The following is an 18,727-nucleotide window of genomic DNA, read 5'->3' as shown; positions in this document are numbered from 1 at the left end:
CCTGTTAATCTGGGCATAGATTCCCTGTAAATCCCCCAGAGGTGTTTGGCGAATAAGCGGCTCTAGGGGTAGATTCATCCCCTGCAGCAGTTGCACCAGCCTCCCCGTTTCCAGCCCAAGCCCAGCCTCCCGTCAGAGGCTCCACTCGAATTGTTCCACAGAGCCCCACTGGACTACCGCTTTCGGCCCCCAACCACACGCAAGCCAGACGTATACAACGTCTTGATATCCTGCTTCATCGCGTTCCTGTTCATTTGTCACAGAGAGAGAAGACTTCTTCCTTCTCTTGCTCTCACACACACTCTCTTGAACCACAAGGGTTTACTAACCTCACAGCTCCTCTACACTATTCTGGATTGCTCAGACTCTCAAGAGCAATTCGGTTTGGTGCGGTTTCTAGTCGCGAGCAGCTCTCTGTCTATCATTCCGTCATCACTCTAGCTGCATTACTCGGCCTGTTTTGTTTTCCAGTCTTGACTCGATTAATTTCATACCCAACCCAAACTCCGGAGCGGAAAGTTCACTATTCGAAAGTTTAATTCCACCTCATACTCGAATTCCTTCCAGCCTCGCCTGGTACTGTCAGTCAACGCCTTCTGGTCCGTTTCAAACCTTACCCTTCGCCTTCTCAACTCTTCATTTGCTGGTCTCTCCATTATCTTTGTTCGATTCGATTTCTCTACCAGGCGTCGCCTTTGCTTTGCGCTAGTCCATTAGTCGTTCCTGATACCAACTCAACTTTCGAGCTACCCAAATCGAGCTATCTTTGGTCAATAGCAGCAATTGTTCATGTAAACAAACCTGGCCTGGATTCAGCAACCACCTCATTCTTTAACCCTCCCACTGCTTTCTTACTCGGGCGCTGGTGCGTATAGCTGTAATGGCAGCCAAGGTCAAGAATCTTATGAGCGCAGCGCACACTGCGGGCATCTTTGCCGACATTGCGGTGGACGGCCCAGAGATTGGAACCCTGGTCGCTATCGTCGATCGGGCCAAGAACTTGCCGAACCGCAAGACGATCGGGAAGCAGGACCCTTACTGCGCAGCCAGATTAGGAAAGGAAGCCAGGAAGACAACGACAGATGTCAGAGGTGGACAAACACCAAAATGGTAAGATCTAGCAGCAAACGGGGAGCTTATCGAAGGCAAGTTGAAACTAATCGGTGCAATAGGGATCAAGAACTTCGTTTCACAGTCCATGACTGTCCGGATTACTACCAACTCAAGCTATCCATCTTCACAGACGATAAGCGGACAGACCTGATTGGAGAGTCCTGGATAGACCTCAGAGGAATCATTGTGCCTGGGGGCGGCCAAAATGACTTTTGGCAAACATTAACTTGCAAAGGCAAATATGCTGGAGAGATTCGAGTTGAAATCACTTTCTACGATACTCGACCAAAGCCAGACAAGCCCGCACCGAAACAAAAGCAAATTGCACCCGCTGAACCTGATCAGGGTTCTGTCAAACAAAGAACGCCCGTTAAGAGACGTCCTTTGCCGTCTGATCCTGTTACTGGCGAGGCTCCAGCTGTGACTCCTCCAGCCCCTGTTCCAGCTCCAACAGCAGCACCCCAACCAGCTCCCTTAGCGGCGCCTACAGCAACACCTACCGGTCCGGATCACCGCACGCCTGTGCGAACTCACGGCAAACAAGCCTCGCACTCAGGAAGCTTTGTCCCAACACAGTCCCCTTTGCAAGCTGTCGAGTACAACACACCGCCGTCACACTCATCACGCCGTCACACGGAGCAATATCCCCCATCTCCACATGGGCCTGTCCCACAGGAGTATATAACACCAAATCGTGAGGCACCCCGCCAGTCGCGGAGGTCGATGGTTCCTTATGAGGGAGCCCACCAGCAGTACGATGAGCGGGAGTATAGTTCAAGATACACACCACAACAAGAGCTGATGGACCCTCGAGTTCAATACTCTCCTCAACCAGATCAAATGGATCCTCGAGGCCATTACTCTCCTCAACAGGATCCCTATCAGCAGCCTCCGCCATTATTGGACGATCCCAGGCAGTACTCGCCAGTAGAAAATGAACGTCCCCCACCACCACCCGCGCACAGGAGTAGACACAACAGCACAGGCCAGGAACTTGTGCCGAGAGGAAGCTTCGATACGTCACCAAACAAGATGCCACAGATGAGACATGACGTTTTGAGACATGAAGCTCAGAGACAGTCAATGGTGGCTTATCCTGGACGCCCGGCATTTCGGGCGTATGATTCAGCCCCTGCCGCCAATCAATCCACCCCACCAAACACAAACAGCTATGATAGCTTACCGAGACATAGCTCTTATGACGCCAGTTATGATCCCCATTACAGATCTATGCAGCCCACAGTTGAGGATGTCCCTGAAGCCTCAGGCCCCCCTGGTCAGAACTTTGCCCAAAATGGCTTACAGTTCCAGCGTTCTGATGAGCTTTGCTTCGATGACAACCCCAGCCCTGCACCTCTCGTCCTGCGGCGATCTCCCGTTCCTGCTCCGGCCCCATTCCGGGACGATTACTCGCCATCGCACGCCCCCCAAGATTACCACAACCCTGAGGACTGGCAGGTGACAGTGTCACCATCTCATGGTCGAGGCTATCCAAGAAACACCGGGGATAATTCTTATTATCCTCAGAGTGGCCAAGGTCATTACCAAGGCCACTCGACTGACATGACTGTCGCGCATAGGCAAAGCCCACACAACTATGCGCCGCCGCCTCTCCCAGCAGCTCTCGTACCGGGTTTGGATGCAAACCAGTCTCAGGAATTGACGGATCTTATATATGAGGACCGCCGGCATGACCGAAGACAGCATTCTCAGAGCATGTCCAGCATGCACACGCCTCCTCGAGGACGCCCTAGGAACGAGTCGTTCCAAGAATACAACCAGCCGCCACCCGAGCATGCTTATGCTGTTCAGCCTTACAACCGGCGGGCTATCACTTACAACCCGCCGGAGCAACAAATTGTAAAACCTCGAGCCATATCGCCCGACCCACGCACAAGCCCCAACACACAGCACAGGATCAAGCGTAAATCGGTCAGTCCTGCGCCACCGCTCGAAGATCAGAGGAGAAAGTCGGATATCCCTTTCGGACCAGACTCGTATGATGCATTGAACCCCAGCCTTGTTTCGTCCAAAGACGGAGCAAGCCCATCACCGGATTTCTTGGACGAGGAGCCAAAGAAAATCATCACATACGACGGACGGGAGATTGATCCTTCTGACCATCTTCCTATGGAGACATGGGCCCCTGAACCGGAGAAGAAGCAACCGGAGTCTACCCCCAGCGAAACACGCTCGCGCCCTCCGCTATCAGGGGCACAACCAATGCCTCCAAGCACTCGAAGGCCACCTCGTAGTGGGCGTCATTCGATGTCTGCCGTCAACCCATCTTATTCATTCTCCGATGAACCACGCACACCCCCACAGGCCGGTCGCACCCGTCTTCAGAAGCGCACTAACCGCACTTCGGCTGGCAACTCCCCAGCAGCCTCTAGTCCACTGGCTCCGATTTCTAAGGATAATTACCAGGAGAGGGCTCCATACGGAAATGCTTCGCTTCGCGGCCTACCCCGTGCAGGAACATGGGACTTTGAAGACGAGAATCGGGGTGCATATGGTGGCCCTCCCATTCCAGCCAAGATTCCTCTGCCCATGATGAGCGGTGCCAACGGCACAGGGCAGGAGTTAGCATTAGTGCAGGAGATGCAGCGAATTGATATTGGGACAGGCAGGTCCCGACGCAGGGGAGGATACTAAATCAACGAAGGTAACGAGACCTAGAGGGAATGTATAATATTATATCCACGGTAGTAATGATTTCGGCGTTGGAATAAGGCAACACTTGGGAGGATGCGCAAGGTAATGCTGGAGTTTTATGCATTGATATCAAGAAAATTGTTCAAAATTAGAAACCAATTCATATATATATATATATATATGTACCATTTAGATTTGTTTCATTCCAAACGTCATCCTCGCAGCGACCAAGCACAAGGACTAGACTACGTGAAATGACAAAGGATCTAATGATGAATCTCTTGCAGAAGCTTCATACAAATACCTAAGAGTACCCAAGGTACCTATAATACCTTAGTTACTTATGTCACCTCCTAGGTGACATCGTATCTCCATTGGATGTGCTCAGGTTTTTTTTTTCTTTTCTTTTTTTCAAGGAGACAATCGCAAGAGAATTGTATGGAGGTCTACAGTGGAGCTCATGCTCAACGATATTAACCTAAAAAGGGTTAGTGCTCCCCCAAAAGTCCTTACCTACCTTAGCCATCAGAATTCTTTATCTTATCAGGTTCTGAAAAAAAATCATGGCGACTTTCAAGGCAGTTGAATTCTAAACACCACCACTGTGAAAGCCCGTCATCGCGATACTCGACAATGGCTGCTCAGGTGGGACCTCTACCACAGCTTAAGCTGCCTTCGGGCCCTACGCCAATCACTGCGGAACAACGATACTGGAAGACCTTCAAGAACCAGCTTCTGATTCCGTCACCAACGTCGTATCCTGTCGTTCACATCTCGGCCAATAACGATTCTTTCGCAGTCACCACAGGCACACGCATCCAGATCTACTCGAATCGAACGCGCAAGCTTCAAAAGACTATTACACGCTTCGGCGACGTTGCACGTAGCGGTGAGATCAGGAAAGATGGAAGGGTACTGGCGGCTGGTGATGATACGGGAAAGATTCAGGTCTTCGATGTCAATTCTAGGGCGATCCTCAAGACATGGACGCAGCATAAGCAGCCAGTCTGGACAACCAAGTTCTCACCGACTGAGCTGACGACCTTGTTGAGCGCAAGCGACGATAGAACTGTGCGACTTTGGGATCTCCCAAGCAACGACCCGACGACTACATTTGTTGGTCACTCAGACTACGTTCGATGCGCCAACTTCATGCCTGGCACTATGTCCAACATGATTGTCTCTGGAAGCTACGACTCGACCGTCAAGCTTTGGGACCCCAGGGCAGGAAGCAACAGCGCGGTCATGACTTTCAAGCATGCCGCGCCTATTGAAGACGTGCTGTCTATGCCCACCGGAACCGCAGTTCTTGCAGCTGCGGGTGAATCGATCAGCGTTCTAGACCTTGTTGCCGCGCGCCCTCTGCACATGATCACCAACCACCAGAAGACAGTCACTTCTCTCAGCCTCGCGACCAATGGTCGACGACTTGTTAGTGGTGGCCTCGAGGGTCATGTCAAAGTCTTTGAAACGACTGGATGGAATGTTGTATCAAGCACCAAGTACCAATCTCCCGTTCTGTCTGTCAAGGTCATCCCTTCTAGTGATGATGCCGATTCAAGCGACCGACATCTAGCAGTTGGTATGCAGTCTGGTGTTCTTAGTGTGCGAACCCGCCTCACTGGAGTTGAGGCCAACAGAGAAGCCGAACGGGAGAAGGAAATGGCTGCTCTGGTTGCTGGAACCATTGAAGCCCATGACGCCAAGCGTAAGAAGCGGAAGAGGAGAGTTACTGCTGCAAAGAAGCTGGATATGGTTGGCGAGGGGGCCGATGTTGTCATCGCAAACGAGTCTCGCACATACAAGAAAAAAGAGCGCCCGTGGCAGAGCGACCTACGACATGCTCGATATGCGCGTGCACTCGATCAGGTCCTCGACAAAGACTCACCTGAGCATTCCCCCCTCAACGTGCTTACCCTACTCCTGGCCCTCCGCCATCGCAGCGCTCTCCAGGATGCCTTGGAGTCTCGAGACGAGCACACAGTCCAGCCCATCTTGAAATGGGTTTGCAGTCACATCTGCGACCCCCGATATGTTAGTGTCTGCGTGGAAGTTGGTCTTCACCTTCTCGAGCTCTACGCAGAGTTCGTGGGTGGCTCAGCAGAGCTCCATGAGGGCTTCAGGACTTTACACCGCCGAGTTAGGGTCGAGGTGGAGAGAGCCCAAGTAGCATGCCAAACCGGGGGTATGCTTGAGAGCCTAATGGTCGGGACCCTCTAATGGACAGGCACGAAGCGTGCGATATTATATCCCGAGGTTGTTGGGCTCAGTTTGCATTGCGCGTGGCGTTACGGCGGATTAAAATGGGAGTATTGGGATGTGAACTTAGTACGAGGCTTAGGCTTGCTCTTGGAAGAGCGGCCGTAGGGATTGAATGTTAGATGTGTGAGGTTGATATTCACGGAATCGCTATATCCCCGCCATACGACTTATTCACTCTGGTGCAAACCGCGCCTAGATATTTGACTTAGTTTGATCACATTCGGTTTCTTGCATGTGTTTTGAGTACAGTATTTGTTTGCCACCGGCATATGTAGCTGATATCCCTCAAGAGACCGACCGTCTTTCAAGTGTCCTATCCCGCCAACCTGAGGTCACTGGCTCCCGATATGTTTCAATACAATCCACTCAGGCTGTGCTTTTCTCCCTAGGAACTAGGTAGATAACCCAGGTAAGGTAGTGTTCGAATAACATGTTTGCCATGTTTTTGTTTCTTGGTTAGCCCCCTTCCGTCTAATTCCTGTCAGTGCTTGCGGCCTGTGGCACTTGGGTGAATCGCCAGCTGGCAATCACTGGCAAGCAAATACCTCCCGCGACTTTACAAAGCCGCTTCTTTCCCCCCTTCTTCTTTTCATTTTGGCCTCCAATATTTTCTCACTTGTTCATATCTCTTCTTTTCTTTGTGGGCTGGTCTCTCAAAACAAAACATTCAACGTCCTTATTGCCACGGATCTTGAGGACGACATAAAGATCCTCCGAAACTGGTACCAGGAACAGAGACCTCTTGCAATCGGCAGTGGGGGACTTGCTGGCCAGGAGCTTTTTGTGATCCATGGATAGTCGTTGATGCGGTACTGCCTCGTTGAGGCGAGAATTGATTTCGATGGTAGGTTTTCCTCGGAACGCTTCAAGAGCACTATCTGATCTACCACGATAGGTGGCTCTCAGCTCTTGCACGCTTTATATGATTTGGAGCAGTGTCTGGATAAATTCAAGCGGAGAGAGTGTAACTTTGATGTTGTCTTCTCCAGAAATCTTCAGAATATCTTTGCGCATGCAAACCGCCCCAAATACGAGCTGACTCGCCGAATTCTGATTTAGCATCTTGCAACATCGGATCTCAATTTCTGTCCACTTGAGTTTGATTCCTTCGAGAGCAGATCATGTATGCAATGCATGTCATGCTATGCGGATGATGACAGGGACGGGAGTCCCCAGCAGGCTATTTGTCTACAGCATATGATACGAAAAGTTATCACCAGCGGAAAACATGCTGCTCTGATCGATTCCGTCGCATGGAGAAGCTCGAAGGTGAGCTAACAGTATTGTAACGAGAACCATCGTCCAATCGTCGCACTTCAATTGAGATTGAGATCAAAGACGCTCGAAAGAAAGAAGATGACGACGACAGGGTTGCCGACCTCGAAGCATCTATCGATCAGCAATGCGTCCGCTCATTCATCACTCATGCTGCGCAACCCAACTACCATCTCACTGCAACTCCCTCGGCTGCCGCTGCTGCCGCTTCTGCTGAGTTTGCAGGCAAGCCACCCTCTGTTTAACGAGCTGCTACTGCCAAGGCTGGTGTTCGCGAGCTTCGTCGTCGTGATGATGAGGAAGACCATATGGTTTAACCGAATCAGCACTTGGGTCTCCAAGAATGCGAGGACCACGATGACAGTTGGCGCTACAGACAGGGGCCCTGAGCACCGGTACCGAGTCAAACATAGCTTTATACTATGTGGCCACCGCTCGGCAGACGAACTGGCCTCCGGGTCTTGTCAAGCCACATGTCGACTTGAAGACCGGTCGGTACACCGTACGCCCTGTTGGAAGCCTGCGAAACTCCCTAAACCGCTTATTCATTACTGGCTATTATGACAAGCAGCTCAAGCAGTACGTCCGTGGGAGTATAGCCATCCCAGACTACACGGGTGTAGGAATCAACATGTACACTATGCCAGATGCATCAACCGTCATGATTGAATGCGACACCGTCACGTTGATGAACTCGCGCGCTGAGTCCTGAAACTTGACTCTGGCAGCTCCTTTCTGGAACTATAGCCACAACTTCCAGAAGGAGCCCGCCAAGGTAAACTTCCACGAGAATTTCCTCGGCCTTGTCCGTGCATACAAGGAATGCGAATTCGATGGTGAAGTTGCACGTCTCGTCGAAACTCTTCAAGATGTCCCTGCTGGCTATGCGTTCTGCACTGGCGGTCCCGGTTCCGGAAAGACTACCACTGTGCACAATATTGCCAAAGCCATCCTTTTTGGTACTGTTGAGAATATCGATATCTCTGACCCTGATGCCGAGCAATGGGAAACTTCTGAAGCTCCTGCTGATGGTAACTGGGGCCCATCAGCACCTGCCACTGATGGCTGGCAAGCTCTGCCGATGACAAGTCTAATCTCCCAGCGATCCCTCAATATGAAGTCGTGCCCACTCCAAGTGGTGCCAACCTTGAGTGCGGAATGTATGCCATCGTCAAGAGCATGTCCCACCAGTTGCCCGATCATGCACCGTCAATCGACGACCTGCGCGATCTTCTCAATGGTCCAGAAATGACTGAGAGAATGGCACCACTCTTTGACATCGGCCAGTCGAACTTGACAGCCGACCAGATCGCTGCAGTGCTCCAACTTTGGGGTGACCAACGTGGTATCGTGCTCCGACTGAATGTCATCGTCGAGAGAGACCAATTGCAGGTGATCTTTCCCACCGATGATTGCACCACCATTTGGATCCACAGCGACAACGCTGTAGAGTTGTCCGGCACTGACTTCAACCACTACTCTGGCGTGAAGCTGGCCGCTGCAACCTCACCTTCTACGGAACTTGATTTGGCCCAGCAAGTTCTGCAGAGCCTTACTCACATCCAAGGCATGGTCAGTGTCCCAGCACTTGATGTGGATGAAGAAGCACCTGCTCCCCTTACAGAGTACGAAGAGCCCGAGCTTGGCGAGTACAAAAAAGCAGAAGGCTTTGTATCTGCCAAGGATACCGCTGGTAACTCATTTGACCAGAGCTCCAACAAGCCCAGAGTTGCCTGGATTGCCGCCCAGAACAAGGTCGTTGATGATGCGGCTCAATGCGCATTTCTGCAGTGCCTAATTACTTTTACCATCGAGGAAAGGTTCCTCAGGCGGTAAACTGCTGGAGCATAAGTTTATCCTAAAACTCATCCTAAGGCTCATCCTAAGGCTCATCCTAAGGTTCATTCGTCTCGAATCGAGTCCTCAAAGCGGTATACCCATTGTTGTCTTCTGCGCTGAGTAGGGAAGCCGAATGAGGTCAGACCGTGCATTTCCTTCCTCTGCTCTGAGAGAGATGCCTTTGGGTATTTGCCGATCACTTCAGCAGACGGTGAGCTGAGAAGCTGATTGACCAAGTGTCGATAATTGCCCAGGCGAAAAGCACTGGTAGCAATGATAGGAATGGAGAAGCTTATGGCGGGTTTGACCTGTCGGTGAAGCGGAATGGTAAACTGCATGGTGAAATGAGAATAGTCCTCATTGAACTACGAGTTGCCGCTCTCCGTCTCCGAGGATTTCGTGGTATGGTTGTACATCACGGAATCCGACAAGACATATGGGCATGTGTGTATTGATTATAATACCATCTCCCTTCCTTCCTTGCTTTGCTTATCTCTCCTGTAACTTTTTGTAGAACTCGTACATCATCATCGCATACCGCCTATCCTCAATCCAGATATTGTCACCCATCCAGAGAACCATTCAACAAAGCCTGCTGGTCACCATCCTCGCCATCCTCCTCGAGTTCCTCCATAGCGTCAAGGTAGTCCTTGCACAATCTGGTCTGCGGAGTCTGCGGCTTCGCGAACACGTCCTTGCGCTGAGGCTTATTCTTCTTGACACGCTTGGTATCTTGGAGAGAGATTATCACAGGAGGGATAAGAGCATTTCGCGTAATACTGTCATCTGCGGTGATCAGCTTGTTAGCAGAAATGGAGATAACATCTTCCTCAGCGTACTCCCATCTACATGACCCGTTCTCTCCCATCAATCCTTTCCACGTGTATTCGAGATCCTCAGTTAAGGCTCGACTTACCGAAGCTTGCATCGGTTGAACAAGGCGGTGTTGGTTGCCATGCCCTACCAGGCGACTGTGTGTTCAATTCGTCTCCTCTTGACTACTCGTGAGAGCCTCATCGGCATGCAAGCTTCAGCATGGATAATGTCGGAAGCAAGGACCAGTTTCTCGTATCTGGGCAGGTTCAGCATCATGCCCAGAGCAGGTGCAATTCTCGTACCATCCTGCACCCATTTCTTGATGGCTCGGCTACTGAAGGCGAGAAGAAGCTTCTCGTTATGGTCGACAATTCGGATACGCTCATGGTAGTCATAGCGCTCAATGACTTCCCTACGGAGATTGGCAAGATTCTTGCCTTCCTTCAGTGTAACGTGCGATTGGCTAACATCGTCCCCAAGCTCATCGCACCATTGGAACGTGATTGAGTCAGTCTCGGGGTTGACGGACACGACAAGCTTGACAAGTGCGCCTCTTGTGTGATGCTTTCCTAGCCCAAATTTGCCGGATCCTTGCTTTGCATCCGGAAGGGGATGATCGGACACGAGGGTCCCAGCATCGATGTGAGTGTAATCCCTTATGCGCCTGGGCAAAATTGGGTCGATAGGGCAATCGAAGTCAGTGTTCCAATCGTTGAAGATAGTCTTGAGTACATTATCCCAGAAACCATAAGTGAGTTGGTAAGGCGGGTTGCGTGTGTTTCGAATCGGGTGGGCTAGTATGAACACTATGAGTTTCTCTTCGCATGTCAAATGTTCATGGCTTCTGGCAAAGTGAGCAGCTGGTCGAGCAGCGATAACACGTCTGTATTTCATAACGATGGCCTGGGTAAGCTCATCCTAATCCGCTGGGACGGAAGGCGAACGAGTACGGCGGCGTTGTTCGTCATCGTAGGAGTCCCGGTACCGGTCACGGCTGCACCCGCTGCGAGGAGAGCGGCTGCGACGACGAAGCCTGTCATTGTTGTTGTTTTTATTGTCAGCTTTAGTGTCCGAATCGCTGTCAGTTATACCATACTAGGGTGATAACTCGGCTTCATCCTCTTCTTTCAGATCGCCATCATCCTCGTTCTCGCCCGGAGCGACAAAGTCGGCCAGGGGCGGCATGGCGATGAGAAAGATGGGAAAGAGACCTGAAAAGGATGAGATACTCGAAAAAAGAAACGAGACTTGAAAGAGACTCGAGACGGGGAAGAGCTGAACGGGTGGGCGCGTTGACAACTTGTGGTGTTGAGAATGTGAAAATGAGATTGCGGCAAAGGATATAAGCGTCCAATGTTCACTTCTCACAACTATTTTCTGCTTTCTATTGTCCTTAGGGCTAAGCTCCGTCTGTGCTAAAAGCCTTTACGTCGCAAGGCGTTGCTGGCAGTTCCAAGTGCTGGCAGCTGGCAGGCAGTGCACAGGGCGGTGATAGCTCAAGGGTCGCAGAAGCTCTCTGTAATATCGGAACACAGCGATGTCGGAGAAGAGTTTTTTGATGACGACAAAGAGGAAAATGATAAAGTGAGAGCAGTTGACTGCGCGTTGTCTGTGGTTGTGCCAGTGATAGAGGGGGTTAAGATGAAGAGTACACACTTCGATGCCAGCACAAAGTGTGTTCTGCCGTCAAGGCGCGTGGCCGAACAGATCACCAATCTGATCTGTCCCGTTTACTTATTCAAGAGAAGGCTCGAGAGTAAGTGGCCGTATTACCGAACAGGACAAGCCTGTTCGACTGGCTGGGTTCTTCCTCGTATATCTAGCACTAAACAAGACGTGTAGCGGTGCCTCGGCCGTGTGTACTGTGATTTCCTCAAAAGTGGTGCTATTCTCGATGGTTTGTATCGCTGCTAGCAGAAATACTGAACCCTTTCCAAGGCTTGACCCTGGATTATTAAGTGAATTGCTAGGCGCCAGGTCAGAACTTGTTCTTTTGATCCGGCCTTCAGGCTTGCTATGCCGTGTTATGAAGATGTTTCCTCGCCGGCATATTCCTTGCCGAGTATCTCATGCCGGAGGAAGACAATGCCATCCGAGCGTCCGTAAAGGACAAGGTAGCCTGCAAATAGGCATAAGTTACGCATTTTCGTATTCCGTATATGGGGCATTTGCACTTCCGCTTAACACGCTTGGTGTCTTTAAGAAAGACTACCACAGGAGGGTTGAAAGGATTTCGCATAATCACATCGTCTGCGATAATCGGCTCATTGGCGGAAGCGGAGATAGCATCTTCCTTAGCCTGAGGACAGCTGCGCGTGGAGTGGTTGGCGGCGTCACATCGCGCACACTTGGGTTGGAAAATGCACTTGTCTGCGAAGTGTCCTGGCTGTCAAAACTTGGCACATATGATTGAACACTCGTCGGTGAGTTCAATCAAGGCATCGCGTTTCTCGAGGTGCTCGACGAGATGACGGATGGGCCAGATAAGGGGGAACATCTTTTTCAGGTCCGATGAAGACAGTACTAATGTAGGCGCAAGAGCCTGCCACGGCCATCTACTCAGGCTCGCTGATAAAACCAGTATTGGTGGTTTGAATGAGATCGACAAAGACGTAGTCAGCCTCATGACTGAGCGAGTCATCGATTATACGAACGTCAACATGCGTCTTGGATACTTCAGCAGCTGTGAGCTGGTAGATATTCATGCTGGCTGCTCATCAAACCCATCAAGCTTCCTGGCCTATAGTGCCCTCTAGCTACTGAGCTTTGTTGTCACCACCTTCCTCAAGCGCTGTGTCAATAGACCCCTGAGTGGTCCGTATATTCTTCGTCTTCTGTCCCGCAAGACGAAGACGCCGAGAGACTGCCCTGGCGATCTTTGCGATCCATTTGGCACTCGGGGCAATTTTTAACGTAATGATACCTTCATTATTTTAGTTGCAACACACCCACTCGACTGAACCAGTCTCGCAGTTGAGTGACAAACCAAGACAGACCTTCTCGCCTTTCCTGCGCCATTAACTCACTTCAAGATCGCCAGATCGTTGCCTTGCAACTGAAGGAGGATAGTCCCGATTGAGCGTACCCACATCGATATGAAGGTGTTTTTTTTTTCAGGTCGGCAGGAAGTTCCGGGTTGGGAGGAGGATCAAAGCGGGAGTTCCAATTGTCGAAAAGCGCGTTAAGGAAACCCTGCCAATCACCCACAGTCAGTTCATAAGGGGGTTTGCCGTATCTCGAAACTACTAGAAGACCAAGAAGAGTATGGGCTTTTCGTGGGATGTCGAGTGTGTGTGCTTTGTTGCATGTTGACCAGCCGATTGGGCACCACATGTACATCTCTTGTACATCTCTCAAAACATACTCTTGAGTAAGCTCTGGCTCGGGATACTCTGGGAGATCATGAGGGCCATTGTCAGGACCGTCGTTGCTAGGACCGCCATTCTCTAGAGCATTGTGACGAGGCGGTGGAGGGTAGTTATGAGGACTTTGGTCATCATAGTAACCGTTACGGTACTCCTGGGGAGAGCGGCTACGACGCTGCATTCCATGATTGACTCCGGGAGGTCGCCCACGAGAATAAGTAGAGGTCGAGCTGGCGCTGCTCGAGATAACAGTAACCAGGGTACTGGCCACGAGCATAGCGATCGAGAGGATGCGGCTCGTTATAGTAAGGACCAGGGCGTTGATGAGGAGGATAGCGATCATGAGGTCACACCTCGACATAATTCTATTGACCAAGCTGTTGGTGAGGTGGAGCAGGCTGCCCATGAGCTGCAGCTCCATAGGCTGCGAAAGCTGCATTTGCAGGGCAAGATGCGAGCAACCACATTGTCAGGGCGGGCCTGGGATGCTCGATGATCAGCATCGTCAACCAACTTGTTCTGGCCTGCGGTCCACGCAACCTTTACGGCAGCGGGAGTGGGCTCGACGTTAACGAACTGATCAACCTTAGACAGGAACTTTGGTGCCGGGTTGTCGTACTTGGTGATAGGGGCCACGGCTGGCACATTCGCCGGATCGTCGATTCCACCAACAGTAAAGTCCTTCGTACCATGGACATGAACGAAAAGGTCCAGAACTTGTTGAGCATCAGTGGACTTCTGAGCCATTTGCGTGTCATTGGTATCCCAGGTCTCGGCAGGAGGTGCAGACTGGTCCCATGCAGACTCGTTGGCCTTGGCCTCAGGCTTCGGGGCGGCTGGGGTGTCATTAGTGTCCCAGTTCTCGGCAGGAGGTGCACGATAGTTTCGGCAAAGTCACGATCATCCTCATCGGCTCGACGGCGAAGCTCACGGACAACGGCCTTAGCAATGGCGGCTCGTTGAACATATGAGGGCTTGCCAGGAGACTCAGCAGCAGCAGCAGATGGAATCTTGATGATGTGGTTCATCGGCTCAGCGGCATGCTTGGCAAACGTACGATCGCATTTTTCAGTGATGGGTGCTTGGAGGGAGGCAATCTTGTCTTCGTCTGAGGTCTTCGGCTTGCGCTCTGCTTCAATTTCTTGCGCCATAGAGATGCGACGATTAGAAGCCTTTCGCTTACCATGGCGGAGGGCGAAGGCGACATCACGATTCATACGTGTGATCTGCTTGGCCGTGAGAGGAACCTTTATAGGAACACGCTCGCGATAGTCGGCGTTCAGGAAGAAGGTAACAGGCGCTCCGAAATCGGGCAGCATCCCAAGCATCATCTACGAGTGAATTTCCCAGGAGCAACCAACCCATGTTCATGTTTCTCAGACGCCTGAAACCCAGCATCTGCCCAGTCTTAAGAACCTAATACGACTGTCCAGCTCTTGAAGCGGCCATTCTCTCAGCGAACATCTTCTGATGGCGACGAATCTTTGCTGCCGTGGCCTCGTCTATCTCTCGAATTAACGGCTTCTCCATGGGGCCTTGGAGACTAAGCTCGCTGCTGTGCGCAAGAGGTAGTCCAGATGCCTTAGCCTGAGCGGATGTTCGGAGTATGAGACGGCCTGTGTAGACGACCAGTCGGCGATTGTATTGTCCCATTTCGTAGCCCCAGTAACTGTCGTAGGCCAGTTTGGCTTCGAATTCGGCTCTGTCTACGTCCCAACCAGGCTCGAATGTGACCTTGTCAATGCTCCCGATTGACCCTTTCGCGTCTTTCCATTGGAAGCGCAGAGCGGACCCTTTGACAACAGTGATAGTGAGGTACGCAGGCTCTCCTTTCTTGCAAGATTCGCCTCGTTTTGATTCATCCTCGGCGATCGCTTTGGCTCTCTTCTCCTTGGCCTTGGATGTTCTACCGAGCGTTAGATATTGAGGACCGACCAAATGGTAGAATGCTAGACTCCAAGGGACACTCACGATCCTTTGTTTTGAAATACTTTCGGAGGCTTTGAGAATTACTCCAAATTCTACGTCAGATCATAATCATATGTCCTTGGAGCCTCACCGAGAGCTCACGCGGAAAATGGGACTTGCATGGTGCTGCAAACTAGGAGCAATTGAAAATCTAATCCCAATGCAACGGCCCAATATCACATGGCACTTAGTGAGTCTGTTGGTTCAAACCCGTATGGAAGGCCCGAAATAGCTCTGTGAACATCACATCTTTTACCAGCGTCAAGGGAGGGTAGTTGTCCATGACTGAGAAGAGATTCCTAGATCAGTAGCTTATGTTAGACACAAGTGGAAGGATACGGGCTTGCTTTTGTTCGAGACATACCGGCGGCAGACACAGAGCGTCTCAAATCCACGAGTGCAGCCCGAGAACACAGCCTTGAAGCCCCGTTGGCCAGTAGTCAATCCGGGGGAAGAAAATGCTGGGTATTTTGGTGGAGATGGAGAAGGCCGGCCGCCACTAAGCCCGTAGGACAAGCCAGAGGCTACTGAGAACCATCGCTGCCGATGATATTGGCGATAGTGGTAGGGCTTCGTGCCGACATGGCGGCAACAATGAAGATTGTATGGGACGAACGATGTCAACAAGTGAGTGGCGTTGGCACCTCACAGATGTTGAAGTTGCGAAGAGGAAAAGGTGGTGAAGGGCAAGGTCAAGTCTGTGATTTTCCCCTCCCACAATCTTTTGCTTTCACTGATTGTATGAATTGTTTTTGAGGGCTGTTGGTATAACTATAGGTCAGTGTTGGCAGCTGTCAGCTTTATTGCTCATCTGAAAAGCACCGTGGATTTTCGGGGGATTATGACAGGACCTACAATATCACTCTATATCAGTATCTGGCAAAGCTCATTTGTGTATGTTGTTTGCCAGTGCTTGCCAGCTTCACTTCTATTGTGACTCATAAATATCTTAGCCAACACTTTCACCCCAACAAACATGGTTTAGGCACCTTATGCAACCACATCCTAAACTCTTCATAAGCCTTTTGCAAATGCTGACTTCTTTACCTAAACTCTTCATAAGATTTTTCCAATCGTTTGACTTCTTGCCCTAAACTCTTCCCTCCTTTGGGTAACGTAGGATATCATCAGCGCTGGAACAGGGCTTTGTTTGTTTCTAACCAGTGTTCACACAGATCATCTCGTCCTAATGCCCCGATGACCATCAAAAGTATCAGTTTGCGATATCATGGCAGAGTAATAAGCAAGCAACAAACTTCCCTACAAACACAAAGGTACGCAAAGAGGAAACATTCTTAGTATATAATCCAAGGCTTCCGCCTCCATCTGACTTCACCTTAGCAACTTTCGGAGCATATTATATACATACATATACTATTCATCCTGCTTGTCAATGTTCTCTGACAAGTCGTATACCTATTCATGATCGCACGTAGCTCAGGCTCTGGCAATGTCACAAGAAGACACTGATACTTTGACCGCCAACCGTATCAAACACCAGGGCGAGTTCGCATCCTCACTAGTTGACATCACTGTCAGACTCCAGTGGCCATTGTAGGCCCGCCAACCACCCGCCCAACATGGAGAACAATGGCCATGGAAACGAGAGTTCGGCAATATCCAACGTGTAACCGACGCGGAATCTGTTGTTACCCAGACCCAGGGTCATTCTGTCGCCTCCAATATCGCCATGGCAACGGCTCGCTATCACGATGCCTTCAGATCTCGCCAATTTGAAGATAACCATCCTATGCATATCTTCACATCTCTCTGAGTTTGCCCGTGGCATCGCAAAAGCCGATAAGCGAACTTGGTCAGGTGTCATCGTAGCCTGGAACGAGAAGAAGAAAGACCCCGATGCCTTCGCTGTGAACCGCGTTAAGCATCAAGCTGGGTTCCACAGACTGATGGAGTATGCAGTATCACAAGTTGACATTGTGGTCGGGACCACAGTTGCTCTGGTTGAGTTTGCTCAGCATACCGAATTCGTCCCACAACTGATCGTCGTGGATGAAGCTGCTCGCCTGACTGAGAATCTATCGCTTGTCCTCCAGGCTCAATGGCAATCTGCGTTCTCCGTCTACATCAGCGATACTCAGCAGTTCCCGCCTATCGGACTCACTGTTGAGCAGCGTGACTTCAAGGCTGTCTTCTCCTACCAGAGGCAGATCAGCCTTTTCTATCGTATGGAAAATGGCGGCAGAATTCTAGCACGCACGCATCAACGCCGTCTCGTAGGCTCAAACCATGTTCTATGGTGAAAACATGACTGTGGTTCACTGAACACATTGTGAAGCCAGCAGGAAGTTCCACGATTGGGTGCAGAAGAAGTTCACACGCTGGGACTGCCTCTCAGCGACATTGTTGAGTCGACCCGACAATTCTGAAGAGACCAAGAGTGGCAACAGTTTCTCGAACCCCGCCGACGCCAACTTCGCGGTGCAGCTCATTGTCCAACTCTATCAAGCTGCAGGGATCGTCGAAGCTTGTGACTTCTCCAGGCGCGCGTCAATTCTCATCCTGACTCCATACAAAGCTCAGAGACGAATGTATGATCTCTTGCTGCTGGAGTTGACTGAGGCCGAAGTCCCCAAGACTCTGGTTGAAGTCCGAACTATCGACAACTCACCTAGCCACGAAGCAAACATCATCATCCTCGACTGGGTATGCACTGTTAAAGAAGGGTTTTATCACTGATTCCCACCGTATGGCGGTCGCTCTTTCTCGTGCTCGTCTTGGTACCATCGTGATTGGTCCTGGCAAGAAAACCCTCGTCACTTGGCTGCTGAACCACCTCGTTGGTTACCTCGAGGAACGCAAAGCAGTCATTAATCTCAAGGACCACTGCCGCTGGTACCTGATGTGCCAGAACTGCTGTCAGCCTGGTCACCTTGCCACCGACTGCAGATTTCAGCCTAAGTGTGTTCGGTGCGATGGAGCATCTCATGCGACTCGCAACTGCCCCCGCGCAGAGGAGGACCAGATTTCGATATCTGCTTCCGAACCAGTCACTGCTGACAATGGCATCCAGCAAGATGTTCTGAACCCTCCACGTGTTGACTTCTCTGGCTCCAAGCGGGTCAAGAAGAACAGTGCCGATCGTGAGGAGGCCTTTGCAAAGACTGATAAGCACAAGGATGCCATGCGCAAGCACTTCCGCGATGCTATGCGAGGGCTTCGCAAGGTCAAGAAGGGTCAAGATGTCAAGGAGGATGTGGAGAGTGAGGATCAGGATCAGGCCGGTGGTAATGGTAGTGCTGATGAGGGCAACTGGTAGGGGGCAGATGGTTGAATAGAATGGTACCTTAGAATATGGTGTACCCAATGTATTAAGAATGGAGATTATCCTAATTAAAACAAACTTCATCATAAGCTCTTCTAAACGCTATAAACTTATGATGCTCTTAGGGTAGTCTTAGGACACCATTAGGATC

The 18,727-nt window shown here is 50.8% G+C and overlaps 8 protein-coding genes across 8 annotated transcripts; 4 read left to right on the top strand and 4 right to left on the bottom strand.

The window, feature by feature from the left end:
- The first annotated feature begins 211 nt into the window (after positions 1-211).
- On the top strand, positions 212-3,991 carry FOXG_05422 (uncharacterized protein). Its single transcript, XM_018383700.1, has 2 exons — positions 212-1,110; positions 1,173-3,991. The coding sequence occupies exons 1-2, from the start codon at positions 881-883 to the stop codon at positions 3,766-3,768; spliced, it is 2,826 nt and encodes a 941-aa protein (XP_018240688.1). The 5' UTR covers positions 212-880; the 3' UTR covers positions 3,769-3,991.
- Positions 3,992-4,296: 305 nt separating this feature from the next.
- FOXG_05421 (uncharacterized protein) lies at positions 4,297-6,440 on the top strand. Its single transcript, XM_018383699.1, has one exon. It carries the CDS (start codon positions 4,402-4,404, stop codon positions 5,986-5,988), a length of 1,587 nt encoding a protein of 528 aa, XP_018240687.1. The 5' UTR covers positions 4,297-4,401; the 3' UTR covers positions 5,989-6,440.
- An 843-nt stretch (positions 6,441-7,283) lies between these two features.
- FOXG_05420 (uncharacterized protein) lies at positions 7,284-9,141 on the top strand (the record flags this gene model as incomplete). Its single annotated transcript, XM_018383698.1, has 5 exons — positions 7,284-7,299; positions 7,324-7,544; positions 7,670-7,989; positions 8,053-8,336; positions 8,408-9,141. 5 exons carry the CDS (start codon positions 7,284-7,286, stop codon positions 9,139-9,141), a joined length of 1,575 nt encoding a protein of 524 aa, XP_018240686.1.
- Positions 9,142-9,206: 65 nt separating this feature from the next.
- Positions 9,207-9,482, bottom strand: FOXG_19058 (uncharacterized protein; the record flags this gene model as incomplete). The annotated part of the gene is made up of 1 exon (XM_018399238.1): positions 9,207-9,482. One exon carries the CDS (start codon positions 9,480-9,482, stop codon positions 9,207-9,209), a length of 276 nt encoding a protein of 91 aa, XP_018240685.1.
- A 224-nt stretch (positions 9,483-9,706) lies between these two features.
- FOXG_05419 (uncharacterized protein) lies at positions 9,707-11,000 on the bottom strand (the record flags this gene model as incomplete). The annotated part of the gene is made up of 3 exons (XM_018383697.1): positions 9,707-9,923; positions 10,109-10,804; positions 10,858-11,000. 3 exons carry the CDS (start codon positions 10,998-11,000, stop codon positions 9,707-9,709), a joined length of 1,056 nt encoding a protein of 351 aa, XP_018240684.1.
- Positions 11,001-13,664: 2,664 nt separating this feature from the next.
- Positions 13,665-14,653, bottom strand: FOXG_05418 (uncharacterized protein; the record flags this gene model as incomplete). Its single annotated transcript, XM_018383696.1, has 2 exons — positions 13,665-14,161; positions 14,257-14,653. The coding sequence occupies 2 exons, from the start codon at positions 14,651-14,653 to the stop codon at positions 13,665-13,667; spliced, it is 894 nt and encodes a 297-aa protein (XP_018240683.1).
- Positions 14,654-14,741: 88 nt separating this feature from the next.
- On the bottom strand, positions 14,742-15,415 carry FOXG_05417 (uncharacterized protein; the record flags this gene model as incomplete). The annotated part of the gene is made up of 2 exons (XM_018383695.1): positions 14,742-15,231; positions 15,396-15,415. 2 exons carry the CDS (start codon positions 15,413-15,415, stop codon positions 14,742-14,744), a joined length of 510 nt encoding a protein of 169 aa, XP_018240682.1.
- Positions 15,416-17,856: 2,441 nt separating this feature from the next.
- FOXG_05416 (uncharacterized protein) lies at positions 17,857-18,574 on the top strand. Its single transcript, XM_018383694.1, has one exon. The coding sequence runs from the start codon at positions 18,001-18,003 to the stop codon at positions 18,568-18,570; it is 570 nt and encodes a 189-aa protein (XP_018240681.1). The 5' UTR covers positions 17,857-18,000; the 3' UTR covers positions 18,571-18,574.
- The last annotated feature ends 153 nt before the right edge of the window (positions 18,575-18,727 follow it).

This window comes from Fusarium oxysporum, chromosome 7 (genome assembly GCF_000149955.1).
Source record: "Fusarium oxysporum f. sp. lycopersici 4287 chromosome 7, whole genome shotgun sequence".
NCBI classification, from domain to species: Eukaryota; Fungi; Ascomycota; class Sordariomycetes; order Hypocreales; family Nectriaceae; genus Fusarium; species Fusarium oxysporum.
The sequence above is the reverse complement of the archived record's forward strand: the minus strand, read 5'-3'. Positions and strand labels throughout refer to the sequence as shown.